Here is a 20807-nt window from a genome sequence, read left to right as displayed (position 1 = left end):
TTAATGAGAACGAATAAAATTAACAACCTTATACGATCATGTAAACGCACAACGAAGGCTAGTGATTGTGAAACAAGTTTGGATATGACAATGTGGTGTGCCACACTATTTATTAATCAACTTTTATAACACGACCTACGCTCCAGGAGTGAAATAATGTAATGCTCAATTTTGTTTATTACACGGGTGTTATTACACTAGTTATATAACTGTGAAATGACGTCATTTTTGTGACAAAATGACGCCATTAATCCAGCGAATTTCTTCAGTTAAACTCTTTTACAATGTGAATAAACGGTGAAAAGAGCATAAAATAAAAAATAACATTTGTTGGTCATGTAAAAAATAGAATCTTAGATTCGTGGTCATTTTGTATTGAATTTATTAAACTCGTCATCTAAATAAAAATAAAAACTCGGCAAGCCTCGTTTTATCTCCATTTAGATGACTCGTTAAATAAATTCAATACAAAACGACCACTCATGCAAGATCCTATATGTCCGCCACATGCGCTCCAGGCACCTGTTCAAATTTATTCCGCCACGCGTGTATGGCGGTGGTGGCGGGTCAACATCGATATTTGGTATTTATGAACGCATTGCTTCAAATTATTTCTGAGCCTGCTTTGTACGACTTCTTGCATGTCTTATTGGGTAACTGACACAAGGCTTATTTTGTTCTATACCAGTAGAGCAATATATTTGCGCGGCTTGCTAGAATACAGAGCCAACAACAACAAAAACAACAACACACTAATATCTGCTTAAGTTTTTAACTGCTTAGAAACATTTGTTTGATAAAACATCTGTAAAGTAAAGAAGGTCAGCGTTGTCATCTCTCGGATGGAGCTTCTATGCTCGGAGCACTTTTCTGTTGATAAGACCTGAAACAGCGAGCAGAATAACAAATGTCAGTCTTCATCATGATAAAGATTATACCACCGCCCTCCTCTTATATACGCATGTATTATACAAAATTGATAGTAATATGCATTAACTCATTATTAATAAGATTCAAAGTCATATTGGAAATTGCAGGTTTGATATTCAATTGATAACAGCAACTGACAATAAAGGTTTAAAATATTATAATAAATATTACGCTATATTGATATGTATCTACATTACCCTATCCTGATCATTGATGTAAGTATTTCTGAATAAATCGGACAAGACACAAACTGAAAATGATCTGTTTGCCATTTATCTCAAATGCATGACGTCAAAAACGATTTGCCTTTATATCAGAGAACACACTTTTTAGTTTAGATCTGTGCACATTTAAAGAATGGCTATATGTTTGCATGTACCGTATTTCGCAAAGCATTTTATTAATAGCCAGTTGACTGTATTTGCGATCGCAAACATAAATAATATATCACATACTAGTAATTTACAATTGAACACAATACATGCTCCTGCTATGCCCACATTCAGAAAAGTGACTGAACCTTTACTGCAGTCAACCCCCAACTGTTCACCGATTTGATTCAAAATGCATACATTGACCTTGTGTTCTTGTTATTAAAGCATTACTAAATAAAATTGTCAAGCCCTTCTTCAAGATAATTGTCAAGCCCTTTTTTACTAATCGCTATAGGAAGATAGGGTCAAGCTTTTAAAACTGTTATCCCCTTCTACTCAGTAGGGTAAACCGCTTGGCATTCATGACATCACTTCACATGTTAATTTGGTAAGGATGATCCCGGAAATACAAACCTGCCAGCGCCGACTGTACGCCCGCGTTGTAGTCCCAGGCGACCTCGGGCCGCTGGTAGTTAATGACAGATTTTAATACATGCGAAAATCTGTTAAAAGGTTCCTTTAACTCCATGTGTGACATTAAACTTGTATGTAGAACACTGCTTCTTGGGCACACAATATCATCAGATGTTGGTAACTATATTCGCTGAGTTATTTCAGAATTATAAAAGGGAGTGTGAAGTTATTGTGCCGACACCAAATATGCACAAAAGTTTACTATATTTAAAGAATTTTAAATTAAACTTTGACTTGGACCATGAAACTGGGGATATTGAAAGTGTTTTGTCTTACTATGGTGAACAATAAATGTGTCATATTCTTCTAAATTACTTTAATGCATATAGAAGCTATAGCCCTGACACAATTAGACCTTCAGACACAAATTGTGACCTTGAATTTGGATGGGTGGTTCTTGCGCGCTACACATTGCCTTAATATATTGCTCATTTTATTAACTTCTGTTATATTGGCATCATGCATAAATAAGTTTTAGGCCTTATCACAAACAAAAGCTTTTCCATTAGAAATATTCATTTCATTAAATTAAAAAAAGTATAGGATGCATTGATTTTTAAGCTTAGGGGAATGTAACATATTTTTTTCTTTTTTTTGTGTGTGTGAAAGATTTCGGCCATACAACATACGGACACTCGGCCCATGTAGATTACAAAATATCTTTTAAGCTCTTAAAATCTAATTTACAATATGGAATAAACAAAAGTTAACAATTAAATCTCTGAATCAATATCTTCATTTGACCATATTTTATTTTGTCAATTCAGTATTTATCATTATGTTTTATTGGTTTATGATTGCATTGAGGTTAAGATTCAACAAAACCTATAATCTATTGAACACAAACATGAAACAAGAGGCCCATGAGGGCCTGAATCGCTCTACTGCTATAAACACAGTGCAAGTTTGGAAAGAATAAGATGGAAACTGTGTACTTAATCGCGCAAACAAGGAGAATTTTCTCAAATTCAAAGGGAGATTATTGTGTACTTATTTCTCTGATACTGCTCATATTCAATAGGGCTCATTGATATAAAGATACTGTGCAAATTTGGAAATAATTGGATGAAAACTGTGGAATCAATTGCGTAAACAAGCGGGATATCAAAATTTTCTGATATTCAAGGGGAAGTCATTCTGGACTCATTCTGGACTCTTTTTAAACAAGAGCTGTCAGAGGACAGCGCGTTCGACTATTCGAGTGCTTGACAGTATAACGTAAGCCATCATGGGGATATTGTTCATATTGAATAATTTATGAGACAATCTTTCAAAAATAAAAAAAGGAAAAAAAAAAAAAAAAAATTTATTTGGGGGTGGCATGGGGTGGGGGGGGGGGGGGGTTGAGAGGGGGGGGGTATAATGTTGGGTGTGGTCATTTATAAGATGATCTTTCAAAAACAAACAAAGGAAAAAAAAATTTGGGGGGGGGGGGGGCAGGGATTCTGGGTTGGGGCCTGGGGTATTGTTTGGGTGGAATCCATTGTGGTATTCAGGTAAGTGTTGTTTAGTCAAAGTATTAATAAAAGCTGATCATAAATAAAGAATTTATGGCAATGTAACTAAAGTAATATGCAAATTGTAAATGGAAAAAGGGCCATAATTCTTACAAAATGCTTGATACAGTTGTCTGCTCTTGTTTATAGATTGGGGTCATGTTGGTAAAGAAGTTTGCAAAATATGAGAGCAATATGTCAAGGGACTGTGCAAGCTTGCCAAGAATTGGATGAAAATTATGGACTTTTATCACATAAAAAAACTGAATTTTCATTTTTTTCTCAAATTCAAGGGGAGATAATTCAGGACTTATATCTCCGATATTGCTCATTTTCAATAGGGTTTGACTCATCATTCAGATAAAGACACTGTGCAAGTTGGGAAATAATTGGATGAAAACTGTGGACTTAATTGCGTAAACAAGCCTTATTTCACAATTTTCTCAAATTCAAGGGGAGATAATTCTTGACTTTTTACTCTGATGTAACCCATTTTTGATATGATTCGAGTCCTCATTATTATTACATTAACATAAATCTAAAGACACTGAACAAGTTTGAAAAGAATCGGATGAAAACTGTGAACTTTAACGTGTAAACAAGAAAAAGTCTAACGCACGGACGGACAGAAACCACGCCATCCCATAAGCTCTTCTGGCCTTTGGCCAGTAGAGCTAAAAAGGAGAAAAAAATGCTTAGTTGTAAATTGTTTTTGCTGTTATGGGGGTTTAGCAAAAAATCTTACACATGTCAATCTTTTATGTATGTGTGTATTTAAGCAATCATGTAAAAATAGCTTTATGCAGCCTCAGCATCCATTAAAATGTCGCTTTTTATTGGGATGCAAACATCCAAATCAAAAAGCAAAGGTCTAGTCAGCTCAAAAATGGTACATTACGCAACATAGCAATACATGTATGTAAAATATATGTGTGTCTAGCTCAATTTACCTTAATAGGGTTGTACGGCACTTCGGTCCCACTCAGGTGCAGATGTGCTAGTCTGATCTAGCCATACCTTCTTAGAAGCTGCAATGTTAAAACAAACAAAGGTTAAATGTTTGTGGAGGTCTCTGTGGGTTATTCAGCTGAAACACCTAACTGAAAGACTAGTACAATCACTGGTATCAAATACCCCCCATCAATCACAACACACATAAAACATAAGTCCAGTGATGGATACTCCCCAACATGCCTTGTATAACAATATAAATGGGCCGTGCTCTGTGAAAAGTGGGTTTAATGCACATGCTTATCAGGAACGACGCTTTCTGCTTTTATGGTATTTTGCGTTTGAAGAAAGTATCTTCTTAGCAAAAATCCAGTTGAGATGGAAAGTGTGGTCCCTGATTAGCCTGTGCGGACTGCACAGACTAATCTAGGACAACACTTTACGCACATGCATTTAACCCCATTTTCACAGAGCACGTCTCAAAGGCAGTAAGAAGGGAAGTATTATAAATGGAGAGTAAGTTGGTTCCTTTTTCCTAGTTCTTTTTTTTAATAAAGAATAAGGAACAGTTCCTTATTCCTTATTCAAGCTTAACATATTGGATATAGGGTTTTAAAGAAAAATAATGAATACAATTCTTAAGTAAATTAAAACAAAAGAACTCGAATACATTTACTTTATGTATTACGTTACATTAAAAGGTTTCTTCTTCCCGCTTGCATAGGATTTCTTGTTTAAACCGAACCGATATTTTGTAATTTGAATACTAACTTCACATCAACAAAACCTAAAACATATAATATTATTTTACATGTACATGTATGTGATATAAAAGTGCAGTCTTGTACATTTAAACATATTTGCTTTTATTTATAATCCAGTTCCTTTTTCCTTATTCAAGCCAAATAAGAAACTTGCATTTTCTTACTTAAACATCAATGCAATTGATCCAAAGTTAACCACATATAAATGAACATCATTATATGTAGGCTGTATATTTAAAATACTAATTGCAATGCATTTCTACTTAGGTTTAAGTAATGATAATCCAGTTCCTTATTCAGTTTGAATAAGGAACTAGTTCTTTATTCCTTATTCAAATCTAATAAGGAACTGGAATGTTCTTTCTATAAATTATAAATCAAAATGAACCAACGTGACGAATAAATCAATGAAAATTACTGTAAATGTAGGACGGGTATAAACATATAAATTGCAGTACATTTCTACTTTGTTTTATTTAATGATAACATAGTTCTTTATTCTGTTTGGATAAGGAATAAGGAACAGATTCGTATTGATTAAGGAACTGGTATTTTCTTAATTGACAAATAAATTAATATGAATAAAGAAATGCATAAATCAAGGAAAATCTATATAAATGTAGGTTGGGAATATAAAAAAATATATTTATTACAGTTCATTTCTTCTTAGTTCTCTTCTGTAATGATAACCCAGTGCCTTTTTAGCGGCTGAATAAGGAAAACGTAACCAGTTGTTCTAAAAATATGTCTCATAACAATCGAGAACAGCGCCGTTTTGTCGGTTCCCACGACTTCTTACTTAGGCAAAAAAAAATGGGTCCGTTTCTGGTTTCCTTGGGAAAAAAAACAGGGTCGGCAGGTAGGGATTTTTTTCCGGTACTAAAATGGAAGGCTACTAAAGCTTATAATAAGAACTACATGTATATACAGTGGAAACCCTCTAAACCGGATCCTCTTTATACCGGAATCCTCTCTAAACCGGACAAATTGTCCGGTTCCATTTTTTTTCCCTATAATACCATGCTTAAAATATCTCCTTGAAAACGGAATCCCCTCAATTCCGAATACCGGTATTTCTTTGGATCAAAATTGGGTCATTCCATACATAATTGTATCTAAACCGCTCAGGGCCGGTTTATCGCACCTCAGACCTAGTGTCGAAAAGTTGTGAATAGCGGATTAAAGACGCGTGAAATTAATAAAGGTGGTCGAAAATTTGTAAACTGTAAAAATCGCAAACCAATTTAAAGATACTTGCCCTGTGATGTATGTATCGATCAATAGAGGTGATAATACTGATTATAATTACTGATAACAAATAAAGAGTTCTTTAGTGTGTTTTGTTGTTGATGTAGGAAGCCGTGTTAAATTTTGATAATCTTAATGCTATTATAGTTTGTGTAGTTTATTACAAATTCTAATTTAGTGTCATATAAAATGGTGATTTGCAGAGTTCTTGAAGCAGTTGCATTAAGTTATTTATTTAGATTTTCAAATTGGTAATTACGATAACTAAGACTAAAAATGTCCGAACCTCCTTCTAAGCGAAGGCGCGTGGAATTGTATCTAGAAGACAAAATCAAATTGATAAAAGAATCAGAGATGTTCCCTAAACCTACACTCAAGATTCTATCAGAGAAATACAGGGTAGGAAAGTTGACGGTCGGGGATATCGTGCGAAAAAAGTCTTAGTACATATCTCATTGGGAAAACTCTTCACCAAACAAAAGTCGGTTTAACAATGAAATGAAATTTAGAAACATCAACGAACTTGTATGGGACTGGTTCTGTATTGTAAGGGCTAAGTCATTGCCGATCTCTGGTCTGATCATACAGGAAAAGGCACGGAGCTTTGCTACGGAACTAGGAATTAGTGACTTTAAAGCGTCTAATGGGTGGCTGTGTCGTTGGAAGATGTTTTTCAGTGTAAAAAGGAACTAAATTCACCTTAAAAATGCATACATGTGTAAAATTGTTTGTTTTTCAAGTTGCACTGTTTGTTTTATGTTGTGAATGATATTGCTTTCGAATCAATAAATTAAGTGACATGTGTTGTTCTTATGTGATGCAGTATCAATAAATGTTATATGTAAATAAACTATTAAATTTTGCTGAAAGTGTTTTTTCCATATCAGCTATGTAATTGAGCATCTGAAAGTAAAATAGACAATGTCCCCTCTAAACTGGAATCCTCTCTAAACCGGAATTTCCTCTTGGTCCCGGGGATGTCTGGTTTTGAGGGGTTCCACTGTATATGCTTTGTTTGCTTGATATTACATCTTATATGAACGAAAATGAACAATTTTTTTTTGGAGACCCCAATAAAAAGTTGAGGGTCGGGGCCTATTTGGGAGAAACGGACGGGTGACCGGAAACAGGCCTAGTTGGAGACACGGACGGTTGACCGGAAACAGGCCTATTTTTTTTTGGCCTTAAGAAATAAATTGATATGAATAAAGAGACGCATAAATCAAGGAAAATCACTGTAAATGTAAGTTGGGAATAAAAAATATGTATTTATTACAGTTCATTTCTTCTTAGTTCTCTTCTGTCATGATAACCCAGTGCCTTTTTAGCGGCTGAACAAGGAAAACGTAACCAGTTGCACTAAAAATATATCTGATAACAATTGAGAACAGCGCCATTTTGTCGGTTCCCAATACTTTTTATCGTGCACTAACATTGAAGGTCCCCGAATGTAACGTAGGCATCCAAGAGCGAAGATCGAAGATCGAAATAAAACATCCCAGTCGCGGCAAAAATTGACCAGGTTCTCTAACTTCGGAGCAAAATTGAGGACTGGTTACCACCAAGACCAGTGCTATTTTGTCGGTTACCACGACCTTCACTCTTTAAACAGCGATGGTTTCTATGGTGAAAAGTCCCTCGCCGGTCAGAGTAACAGTCCCAGTATTCGTACCGGATGCCAATATTTCGGACAGCGTTGTCGTAAGTGCAACGTCACTGACGGCACCCATAAAGGCGAGACTGCACCGAAAGCAGCGACTCAGGGGCCTCTAGAAAACTGGAAAGTTTCATAGAGATGCCTTCGTATTTTGTTTTTCAATAAAAAAACAAATGCGTATACCAGCTTTACTTGAGTACTTATATTTAAATATATTTTCTATCTCCGAAAACGTGTCTTCTCGATCTTGGATGCTAACAGTACATCCGCGGACCTTAAACATTGCCACAAAATTAAATGTTGTGATGACCCACAAAATAGCACTGCATGGTCTTGGTGGTAACAAGTCCTATTTTCCTGGAAGTTAGTGCACCTGGTTACTTTTCACCACGAAAATAACTTGTTATCATTACGCAAAACACTATTTAGAAATGTACTGAAATACATATTTTTGATACCCAGCTGACATTTAAAATGATTATAATTGATGCAGTGGTCTCTTTGGTTCATTATATTATATATATTTTTTGTGTATGAAAATTGCAGTTCCTCATTTGATTTGAATAAGGAATAAGGAACCAGTTCTTTATTCCGTTTTCAATCGGAATAAGGAACTGGGTTATCATTTAATAAAACTTAGTAGATATGTACTGCAATTAATGTTTTTGATACCCAACTTACATTTACAATGATTTTCATTGATTTATTGGTGTCTTTGGAAAATTTTAATATTTTGTTTAGAATGAAAATGCCATGCAATTCCTTAATCTATTTGATTTAGGAATTCCTTTTTCAATTGGAATAAGGAACTAAGTTATCATTAAATAAAACTTAGTACGGTAGATGTACTGCAATTAATGTTGTTGAGACCCAACCTAAATTTATAATGATTTTCATTGATTTATTGGTCTCTTTGGTTCATTTTAATAGTTAGTTTAGTATGAAAATGCCAGTTCATTTTTCGATGTGAATACCAGTTCCTTACTCCTCATTCCATAACCACAGAAAATGGAACTGTGTTATTATTCAATAAAACTAGGTAGACATATATTGTAATACATATTTTTAACTTCGAACCTACATTTACTATGATTTTTATAGACATTTAGTATTCTCTGGTTAATTTTAATTTTTGTTTGAGTAAGGCAATATCATTTTTTTTTTATTGTCCTCATAATACTTGTTTTCAGCGTTTACCGTCAAAATGAATATAAAAAGAAATGTGACAGAATACGTCCATATAACATAATCAAGCTTAAATAACACACACATCATCTTAAATAAAACATGCTGCCGAATAAGGATCTAACATTACACCCAATTCCTTATTCAGAGGCCATTATTTCGGATACTTAAATTCGGATCATTCTCGCATAGCAGAGCTTTATATTCTTTATTATTGGGGATGTTTAACCCTTTGCATGCTGGGAAATTTGTCGTCTGCTAAAATGTTGTCTGCTGAAATTCTAAAATTAGCATTTAAAAAAAAAAAAATTTCAAATAATACTATCAGAATAGCAAACAGTTTGGATCCTGATGAGACGCCACGTTTTGTGGCGTCTCATCTGGATCCAAACTGTTTGCAAAGGCCTTCAAAATCCGGTTTCAGCGCTCAAAGGGTTAATGTAAGATTTGTTATTTGGTAAAGTTCTTGAAGTCTTATCTGACCCTGAACTTTCGTCAAGACTGTATGATAGCTGAAAACTAAACATGTTTTAGATATCTTGTTCCGTTTTCATACGAAAACTGTTATGAAGGGATATGATTAAGAATGCAAAATGATTTCAACACGTCTCCATAAAAGAAAGACTGCACCGGAAGCAGCGGTCAATGTGCCTCTATAAGACTGAAAAGTTTAATTGAAATGCCTCAATATTTTATTTTATTTTATAATTGAAACCAAAAAGCGCACATCCTAGTTGTAAAAGTATATTTTCGTCTTCTTCTTTTTTTTCTAGCTAATACGCGTTTTCTTGCTCAAGCAGGCCAACGGTACATTCGGCGACTTTCAACCTCGGCACATGACGAATGCGTCACTGATGTCACAATAAGGAGAGACTGAACCGGACACAGCGGCAAATGTACCTCTATTAGACTGGAAAGGTTCATCAAAATGCCTCTGTGTTTTGTTGTTGTTTTTTTCTTCAATTAAAAACCAAAACTTACCTAGCTGTAATTGGGTGGTTTTATTTCAATTTGGGTGGTTTTATTTCAATAGATTTTTTTTATCTCCGAAAGCGCGCTTTCTTGCTCTATGAGGCCTACGTTACATCCGGCGACCTTCAACATTGGAGCACGATTAGAAGTTATGGGAACCGACAAAATGGCACTGTTCTCATTGGTTATAAGTCATATTTTTAGTTTTTTATTCCCAACCTACACTTACAGTGATTTTCCTTGATGCATGCGTCTCTTTATTCATATCAATTTATTTCTTAAGTAAGAAAATGCCAATTCCTTATTTACCGGTAATATGAATAAGGAATAAGGAACCAGTTCCTTATTCAAACCGAATAAAGAACTATGTAATAATTAAATACAACAAAGTAGAAATTTCTGCAATAAATATTTTTATACCTGTCCTACATTTACAATTATTTTTGCTGATTTATTTGTCTCGTTGGTTCATTTTGATTTATAATTTTTAAAAAGAACATTCCAGTTCCCTATTAGATTTGAATAAGGAATAAGGAACCAGTTCCTTATTCAAACTGATTATGTAACTGGATTATCATTACTTAAAACTATGAAGAAATGTATTGCAATTAGTATTTTAAATATACAACCTATATAATATATAGGTTATATATATATTATATTATAATGATGTACATTTATATGTGATTAACTTTAGATCAATTTCATTGATGCCAGTTCCTTATTCGGCTTGAATAAGGAGAAACTGGTTCCTTTTTCCTTATTCAACCGCAAAAAAATGAACTGGATAATAAACAAAAACAAAAATGTTGAAATGTACAGGATTGCACTTTCAAATAAAATAATGTTATATGCTTTAGGTTTTGTGGATGTGAATTAAGTAAGTATTCCAATTAGAAAATTTCGGTTCGGTTATTAAAAAGTATTCTATGCAAGCGCAAGAAGGAACCATGAATAGGTAAAGTAAGACATAAAGTAAATGTATTCAAGTTATTTTGTTTTGATTGATTTGTTTTGATTAACTTAAGAATTGCATGCATTGTTTTTATTTCAAACGCTATATCAAATATGTTATGCTTGAATAAGGAATAAAGAACAGTTCCTTATGCCTTTTTCGAATAAGGAATTAGGAAAAAGTAACTAACTTACTCTCCATGTATTATAATTTATAATGGCTTAAAACTACTGGAATTAAAGGCTCTGATCTGACAACAAAATTGGTTGTGAACATGCCACAAAATAAATAAACATGTGGATGCAGCCAAATATGTCCATCAAATTGATCCATCACTTTACTTTTTTTTCATTCTTGTTATTTGCATTTTCATAATTGAATTTCTTAAAGCAGTGTGAATGAAATGGACATGTCATAAACTTATAGATTAAATATACTGGTATGTTGTGTTGCATAGAACTGCCATAAAATAACCTTATAAATTCTAATAATTATTGAAATGGTTGGTTAATATTGAGTTATATATAATAAATGTAACTTTTTATGAATATTCTTAATCCCGTAAAAGTGCACAGGAGTCAGACTAGATTGTTATTTCTTGAACAAGATCTTTGAATTATATATTGGCCGAGCTCTGTGAAAAGGGGGTTTAATGCAAGTTCGTAAAGTGAAGAACCAGATTAGCCTGTGCAGTCAGCACAGGCTAATCAGGGACAACACTTTCCGCTTTTATGATATTTTTCATCTATAAACAGTCTTTTCTTAGTAAAAATGCAGTTTAGGCGAAAAGTGTCGTCCAAGATTAGCCTGTGCGGACGGCATTTGACCTGTAAATTTTGCCGGAAGTGCTAAGTATTTTCTTGCTATTACACACATTAAAAAAGATAAAAAATCCGCACAAGCTAATCAGGGTGGACACTTTCCGCTTAATCTTATTTTTTGCTAACAAGAGATTTTCTTGAAACGAAAAATCTGGGACGACACTTTACGCACATGCATTAAACCCCCTTTTCACAGAGCACGATGCGTATGTATGGTGCCGTGGCATAGAACTGCAAAGCCTCAAATTTTTACTTATTTATTGAATATTTATCTGAATAATTCCTATGCGTGTAGATTTCCTATGCCTTGAGTTTATACATGTAGGGCCGGACAAGAAAGCTTTTCCAGCTAACTTGTCAGCGGACAACAAAAAAGCAAGGGAAATCAACCTGAACCATAATGATTGCATCACACCAATCACTTTTGGCTAAATATTTGTGAAAGCAATTCAGAAACAGTCATTGAAAATGTTAAAGATCCATATATGCTCAAAATCAACGAAAACTTCGTAAAATAAAGTTAATTCATAAAATAAACAGTGTTCCTTATTGAAATAGCCAACAATTCACCGCTAGATTTGGTCTGAGAACATTGATTTAACGATATACAAAATGCTCGTTTTTATTTTGTGTGTGACAATATGTTCCTGTGACGATATTTGAACATTAACGAGAGAACGGGAGATTGGCATCGGGCTTCGTTGGAAGCGTGACATAGCTGCCCGTTATCAAATGAAGTTTGAAAAGTAGGTACCTTGTATCTATTTACAGCTTATTTACATTTATAAAGGTCATTCTTTCCATTTCAATTATTATATTATCTTTCATTAGTTTCACTGTAAATGAACAAAAACTGTCACGTGACCACAAAACTCAACGTCAGTAGTCATTTTATGACAACAAACAGCCGCGCAAGGTAGGTTTTTTTCCAATATCTTTGCTGATCATCCTCTGACTTTCATACGACCTAGTGCAGGCAATATGGCATGCATATAGCTTTCGATTGGTATATCACGCATTTTGTGTGTTGCTCTGGTTTTCGAGAACACTTCGACACAATTTCCATTTAAGAAGCAAACGTCAGTAGTAAAATTACAAAGAGTCAGTGTTCTCGAAAATTAACTATCACAGAACTGTCTATGCTTTACCCGACGAACATATATTACATATATCTATGCATAAACAAACAAAAATATCTACCAGATATTAAATAATCGTTTAAAGAGTGAAAACAAATATGGCAAACGTCAGTATAAAGCATAGACAGTTCTGTGATAGTTAATTTTCGAGAACACTGACTCTTTGTAATTTTACTACTGACGTTTGCTTCTTAAATGGAAATTGTGTCGAAGTGTTCTCGAAAACCAGAGCAACAGTTTGTTGTCATAAAATGACTACTGACGTTGACTTTTGTGGTCACGTGACAGTTTTTGTTCATTCACAGTGAGTTTATTAGTTCAAACAGGGTTTACTGTATAGCTTTTGATATGTGATTGAAATGGTTTATATGCCCGAACGCGTACCTGACTCTAATAGAAATGCCCTATATAATGTTTATAGTACCGTGATAATAATTAAAAAAAGCTTGCATAAATTATGCAAATTAATGCAAACCAAACGAATGCGATTTTGACTCCAGATTATTCAAAAAACAAAACAAGATAACATCGTGAAACCATTTTTAAATACTAAAAAGGTGCAGAATGTATGTACATGTATAGAAACGTTTTTACTCCAGTGTTACTTGTTTTAGTGTCTTCCAATTGTACTTAACCTTTTTATGGTACTTTTTGTTGTTGGAAGTTTTTATATGGCAAAATAGTATTGGGCAGTGTTAGTATTTTGTTTATGATTGCAATTGTTCAGATTCAACTATAGCTGTGATTTAATGCACACGAACACAAAAAAGCATGACAGGAACAGAAGCGTAAAATCCATTTTGATAGTATATGCATAGTAAGCGCTATAAGCAGAATCTTACATTTTTACTCTTATTTTTATTTATGCTTGTATAATTCAACCATGCAAAAGAAATAAGCTATATGCAGCCTGAACGTTTATTAAAATCAAGCTGTTTAATGGCCTGTAATAAGCCCAATCAGAGGGTGATTTTTTGTCAGCTCAGAAATGGTACCATTTTACAACAAAGCAAATTAAGGAAAATCTGCAAACATGTGAGATTCAACAAAGTAGCACAATTTACCTCTATATCGTGCCCAAAGGGCAGGGATCCATGTCTCTTTTCCTTGCGGTAAACGATGCATATGCTTAACAGATAAGCTTTCTACTTGGAGAGGTGACAACGTGTAAGTAACTGCAATGTTAAAACAAGTTTGTTAGGATGTGTGCTCTGTAAAAAGGGGGTTTAAAGGTCTCCGTGGTGTAATGGATATGGTGTCCGCCTTGTGACCGGGAGGTCACGGGTTCGATCCCCACCGTGGGAGCGTTCCTTAGATCTCCCCCAAAGACACCAAGTACTGGTTCTAGGCCAAGGAAACGGACTCGAGAGCGTTTATATAAGCCTAAGGCTTTTGATGCAATCGAGCTAAAATAAATAGGTTTAAACTAAATTAAACTAATGCATCTGCCTAAAGTGTAGTCCTAGATTCTCCTTTTATGATTTTTTTTCGTTTTAAAAAGTCTCTTCTTAGCAAAAATCAAGTTTTTGCGTAAAGTGTCATCCCAGATTAGCCTGTGCAGCTTCACAGGCTAATCTGGGATGACACTTTACACACATGCATTAAACCCCTTTTTCACAGAGCACAATTCATATGGGTTATTCAGCTGCACATCCAAACTGAAATACAATCAATCATGGCAAATGGTACCTTCTTTCAATTAATACAGAAATCAAGAATTATAAATCCAGTAAAACATTGTTTACATGATGAACAAGGGTATCAGTGAAAAGCAGATACTCCCTAACATGCTGTATCAAAAATATAATTAAAGTAAGCAGAAAGAACTTTTAAAATGGATGTAAACCACTGAATCTGAAAAGGCCTTACATTACATCTAACAGTTTGTGAAAATGCCATAAAATATATTAAAATGTGGATGCAAATAGATTTGATCAAATTGATCATTCATTTACTATATTTTTTCACTCTAGCTCATATTTTAAATTTCAATCACAGAATTTCATAACCATTACAAACAATAGACATGTCACAAACTGACAATTTAAATTTATGTATACTATACAAATGTATATTTATTTATATATTTACAAATATATATAAGTTGGCATAAAAATGCAATATGATAACCTCATAAGTTTAAACATATTTATTGCAATATTTATCTGAATGTATAAGTTATTCAGGGGGTTAGAATTATTTTGCTATCCCTGCCTAACCTGGGCTGAGATGTGCACCTTTTCATCTAAATTTATAACTTTGTGTTTCACAAAAGGACAAGTAAAATAAGTTATGGTCAGAGGGCTGGCTCATAAATCGTTTACAAATAAAACTTTGCTATTAATTATGTTTGCACATACATTTATCAATGCATTTATTTATCAGGTTTTGGATAAGTGAGTTTTTAATAGGGACACATCACGTGTCCGTAGACAAGTAGAAATATATCATTTTCCCACAACCCTTATTTATGAAAATAAGTCTCTTAGATATTTACTATTATACTTTATGTCTTAAAATGCGCAGAAGTGACAGACATGATTTGCATGTCTTGGATGCGCTAGATCTTTGCATTATAGAGCTATGCAGTGTTTTTTTATGGCCATTTCGGGGCCGATATTCGGCCCCATTTCTCTCAAAAAAGATTATATATTTTCCCCACATTTTGTAAGAAAATCCCTCCAGAAGTAATAAAAAAAAAAAAAAAAAAAATTATTTTATAGAAAGAACTGTTTCATAATCATGACAAATATATCTCAAATTTATTTCATAAATAACTAACAAAGTATATAACTATAATTTATATGGTTTTTAATTATAATAAAGTGTTATATTAAATTAGATTAGTTTTTTTCAAATCAGTGGTTTTTTCACATGAATTGCATTTGTCTCCCAAAATGGCCAGGAAAAGGCTTGATGTATCTATATTGTGTCAATATTTGTTGATAAAAACATTCCAATTTGGTCCATTTTATTGATAAAAAATGCTCAAATTTGCCATCTAATCGATTTAAAAAAACTCAATTCAACTCAAAATGGCTAAGAAAACTGAGACTGTGCATGAAGTCTGAACTGTCTGAAACTAATGTTGAAAAAATCATTGATATATATTTCAGAAAAAGGACAGAGACATTCTGCTGTTAATATTATATTCATACAAACATGTGTATTCATATAATAAATGTCATTACAAATAAAAGAGTGAATTTTTAATTTTCCCTTTTCCTAAAAAACGACGCATTTTTTCCCCTTTGGACGGGCCCCACCACCATTCCCCTATAAGTGAAAAAAAACACTGCAAAGCAAATTGTGTCATGAAAAATATCTCGTAAGGTACATGTAAATTTTAGTGGTAACTCTTAAAGGGGCCTTTTCACGTTGTGGTGATGAATAAAAAAAAAAAAAAAGGTTTCAGATTCGCAAATTTTAGTTGTAGTTTACTGTTATGATGTTTGTGAGGAAGCAGTAATACTGAACATTTACCATGCTCTAAAATAGCCATAATATGCATCTTTTAACGATTTAAAAACCTGAACATAATAAAGCGTTGCAACGCGGAACGATTGAATGATTTTGTGAGTTCTGCTCTTGATGTTTTATTTTGTGATACTACGAGGATAGCTTATATAAAGTATAAATACATCACTGATTGTATGAGCACGGATGACAGAGTGGTCTAAGCGATAGACTATTACTCAAGGGGTCAGTGGTTCAGGAACAGCTGAGGGTTACTTTTTTTTCTTCCTTAATTTTTATTCTTGCTTTTTTACTGGAGCTTTTAGATCCAAATGTTTACATTTATCAATATATAGCATTTAATGACAAACTTCAATACATGCCAAAATCTGTAAAAAGGCCCCTTTAAATTTACCCCAAATCTTTTTGCAAGAAAATGCTATAGTGAAAATTGTCCATTAATGATTACTATTTCCTTTAATTTTTCCAAATGTGTTATCTTGCTTACATGAATCTTAACCAGGGGTTTTTATCTGATTTTGGGGAAAGGGCCTGGCCTTTTTGAGGGGAAAAAAATCGCGCAAAACGCCGGATTTTGGGGGAAAAATTCACACGAAAGGCTGGATTTTGGGGGAAAATAAGGAAAGTCTTAAATAATCAATTAAGCATATTTTACTGTTTTTTAAAACAAATTCAAGGAAACAGAAAATAGGTTAACTTATATATTTAAAGGTTTAAAAAAAAAAAAAACATTTTTTTTTTTAAATTTTTTTTAAGGGGAAAATGAAATCTAGGGGAAAATTTACCAGCTTAGTCGGAGGGGAACAAAAAATCGGAGGGGAAAGGGCCGATTTTTGGCGGGTCACAAAGAAGGAAAATAAAACCCTGTTAACAGATATTATTCCAGTTATTTGTCAATGAATGAATTTTTCCACAAAAAAGTCCTATTACAATATAAAAAAATCTTAATATATAAATACCATTACATCCTGCTTATAGTTAGGGTCATTCTCCGACCAGTTTTTTGTGTTAAGCAGGCAAATATATTACCTGAAAAAACATCCTAAATGCTATAAAGATACAGCATAAATAACATGATATGCAAACCTTATTTCGTTATGTGGTAAATGTATTGCAGATCTATGCTTCCATACATATCACTAAAACTAGAAAGAGCAAGTTTCAATTACATATTGGACGATTTCCTGGCCGGAAATTCTGCCGCTGCTGTTGCTGCTGTTGTTGCTGCGGCAGCAGTTGCTGTTGATAGGGTTGTTGCTGTGGATTATCTCCTAAATGTAACATATCATATCATCATATTTATACTAGGTTTTTCTGTTATAATATGATTTGTTTTCTAGAAAACTTGAATCAGACATAACATTATCATCTGACATAACAAAAAGTCAAAAGAAGAAAAAGACTTTTTCTGATTATGACTGCCCAAAGCTCTATATTACTGGTCATTCAACACATTACCAAATATGCTAAATAGATAGCTTACCATAGTTGTTTTATACCTCTTTAAGGATCTGCTATATAATTGTGTACGCCAAAAAATGGTGAACATTTGTGCCTAATAGACCTCTTTTCTCTAAGTGCACAAAGAAGTTCTAACCTTAACACAAGTTGACCCTTGGAATAAAAGATGGTCATTTTTGTAAATATATGTTAAAGCTCCATCATGCATACCATAACATTATGGGTCAGACATGTATTGTCAGTTTATCCAATTGAAAAGAAAGTGCACACACTTTATTTGGCAACTTTGACCTTCACCTTTGAGCAAGTGACATGATTTGGCACATTTCAAAACACCTGGTCTTAAATGATGATCATTTAAGCCAATTTATTGTTTAAATCAGTCATGCACAACAAAGTTATAGATTTTACATGAACATGTACTATCTCTATTTTTATATTTATGCAACATTACAAGCTTGAAGTGTCACTGTGACCTTGAGCTTTTAGTGAGCAAGATGGGGTTTACACACGCCCTGTTGTCTTGACTAAGTGATCATTTAAGCCAATTTATTTTGAAAACCAATCTGCTAAAGCTCTTCAAAGTTATGGCTCTGACACAAACATATTCTTTCACTATAATATCCATTTGAGGATTATGCAATTATTCAAAAGTTGACTGTGACCTTGACCTTCAAGTGCAATGTTTTTGCACACAGAACATTGACATGATATGGTGATCATTTGTGCCAATTTCATACTCTAATAATTCACAATAAAGATATGGGCTTACACAAACTTCACTACATTGGATACAAAGATTCATATACATAAAATTTATATAAAAAAAAGAAAGAATTATGTTATTTGAGCCAAGGTGCATGAGACATATTATCATAACAACATTGGTATTGAACTTTGGCATATTGGAACCGAAAACAACAAGGCCTTGTAGATTTAAAATATATTTTATTCTCTTGAAATCTTATTTAAAACATGGACTGAAAACCTATGCTTTAAAATTGATTTATATGAATAAGTATTAAAGCATTCATAAGTTTTATGATTTATCATTTAAAATAAAGCTCTTAATAGGCTGCCATTATCCCATTCAATTTAGCGAGAAAGTTGAGTCCGCTCAAAAATGGTGACATTCTACAACATGTCAATATGAAGAAAATCTATCTTAATGTGTGATATAATACAGTTGCACAATTTACCTCCATTGTATGAAGTACTAGCCAGATTGAAGGGTTGATAGCTCCGCCAACCTGCAATGTAAAAAAAAAGTTAAGTTTGTTAAGAGGTCTATATTGATTAATTCATTACACTCAAAAAGAGTGTCAAAATTATTCTTTTGAAATCTTGTACATGATGAACAAGGATAAAGAAATACTTTTCAAGTCATATTTGACACAAGTCCAAGTCTTGTGTTTTGCTTAAGGTAGCGCACCCCTAATGATTTCCCGCGGTTTCTTCGAAGGTTGAAGAGCCTAATATAAGGTGCCGTAGCCTTGTGGTTAAGGCGATAGACTAGAAATCTTTTGGGATATTCCCACGCAGGTTCAAATCCTGCCGACGACGTATACTTTTTTGCGACGCATTTTATTTCTTTTCTAACGTAATTTGATTTAATATGGCATATAAGCTTTGTTTATTGTTAAATATGTTGCAATTTTTATGCACATTCTTCAACTATTAAAATTAAAACAACATTATGGCAAAATTGGGTGATTTACTGCTGAAAATATGAACCATGCATATTTTTGCATTTTTATTTCAAAAAGTAAACGGTAAATCTGTCTATTTCTTGGTATTTTTGCTGTATATAGTGTATCTATAAAAACTAAGTTCAAAATATTACTTAAATGATACTATTTTGAATTTTATGACACTTTGTTTTTAACAAACCCAAATTCTACGTTGCCTGAAACCACTTACATTTCATGGCGCTCTTCCATAGATAACAAGTTATAAAAAATAAATGGCTGTAAAAGAAAACTTTTTTCATCCTGTTTAAACTTTAAACACCTTTTCTGCATCTGTACACACCAACTGCATGCCTATATTTGAAAATCTGGATGAATTATGGAACTTTCATATACCCCAGGGGTGCACATAAACTGGACAAAAGCCGAGTGTGGAGGTGGTTTTGAAAAAATCAGTATATTTTTTTAAAAGCATGGAAATTCTACCTAAAAATGTGCATGCAGTTCAGTGAAATGATGCTGATTAAGAAAATAATAGATTGGATTATATTTGGATCGGTGCCAATTACGGGTGAGCTACCTAAAACATGGACATAACTTTTTGCAAACCGATGACAATGTACAATGTTTAAAGAAAAATGCTGCAACACATATCTTATTGTATTAATAAGTTAATGTCTGCTGTTTTGTGAAATCAAAATTATTCAAATTATTTGTTATAAAACGTTATATTATGATTAAATGATTATATTATGATAATTAAAACGATTTTGTTAGTCAATCGACTTTTGGGAATGTAAAATGGTTGTCGCTGGTCGTTGAAGTGGTCGTTGTTAGCTATGAAAATAGACTTCTGGGAATGTAAAATGGCGGTCGCAGGTTGTTTTTTTGCAGGTGGGCATTATTGGCAGGTAAAACAAAATTGCTGATTAATGATTGTGAATAAAAAATGTGTCGGTCATTTTCTAATTTGTTTGTAATACTTGACCACGATAAATCGCAGTTCTGATAAATTGTGGTGGTGGGTGGTGGGGTGGGGGGGGTACTTTGGAGTCACTTGCACATTGAAGGTTGGCCATGTTAATCACATGCCAATTAAGTAGTCTTTTGTTATCAGGTGATATATTTACCAGCCCATAATATTGTATGACTGCTAATGATTAACAGATTTGTGGATAAGTGGAACTGAATAAATATCAAGCTGTGAAACCCTGC

General features: G+C 33.4%; 1 protein-coding gene across 1 annotated transcript in view; it reads right to left on the bottom strand.

Moving 5' to 3' along the window:
- Positions 1–758: 758 nt before the first annotated feature.
- LOC127858023 (uncharacterized) overlaps positions 759–20807 on the bottom strand; it is a 29721-nt gene continuing 9672 nt past the window's right edge. The window contains exons 2-6 of the mRNA XM_052394866.1: positions 19104–19154; positions 17613–17714; positions 14031–14141; positions 4225–4302; positions 759–883 (exon numbers count right to left, since the gene is read on the bottom strand). Of these exons, the coding sequence (XP_052250826.1) occupies positions 4226–4302; positions 14031–14141; positions 17613–17714; positions 19104–19154 (341 nt within the window). The 3' untranslated portion in view covers positions 759–883; position 4225. The remainder of the gene's footprint in view (positions 884–4224; positions 4303–14030; positions 14142–17612; positions 17715–19103; positions 19155–20807) is intronic.

Source organism: Dreissena polymorpha, chromosome 14, assembly GCF_020536995.1.
Source record: "Dreissena polymorpha isolate Duluth1 chromosome 14, UMN_Dpol_1.0, whole genome shotgun sequence".
Taxonomy (NCBI): Eukaryota; Metazoa; Mollusca; class Bivalvia; order Myida; family Dreissenidae; genus Dreissena; species Dreissena polymorpha.
Note: the sequence above shows the minus strand (reverse complement) of the source record. Positions and strands in the feature narration are given on the sequence as shown.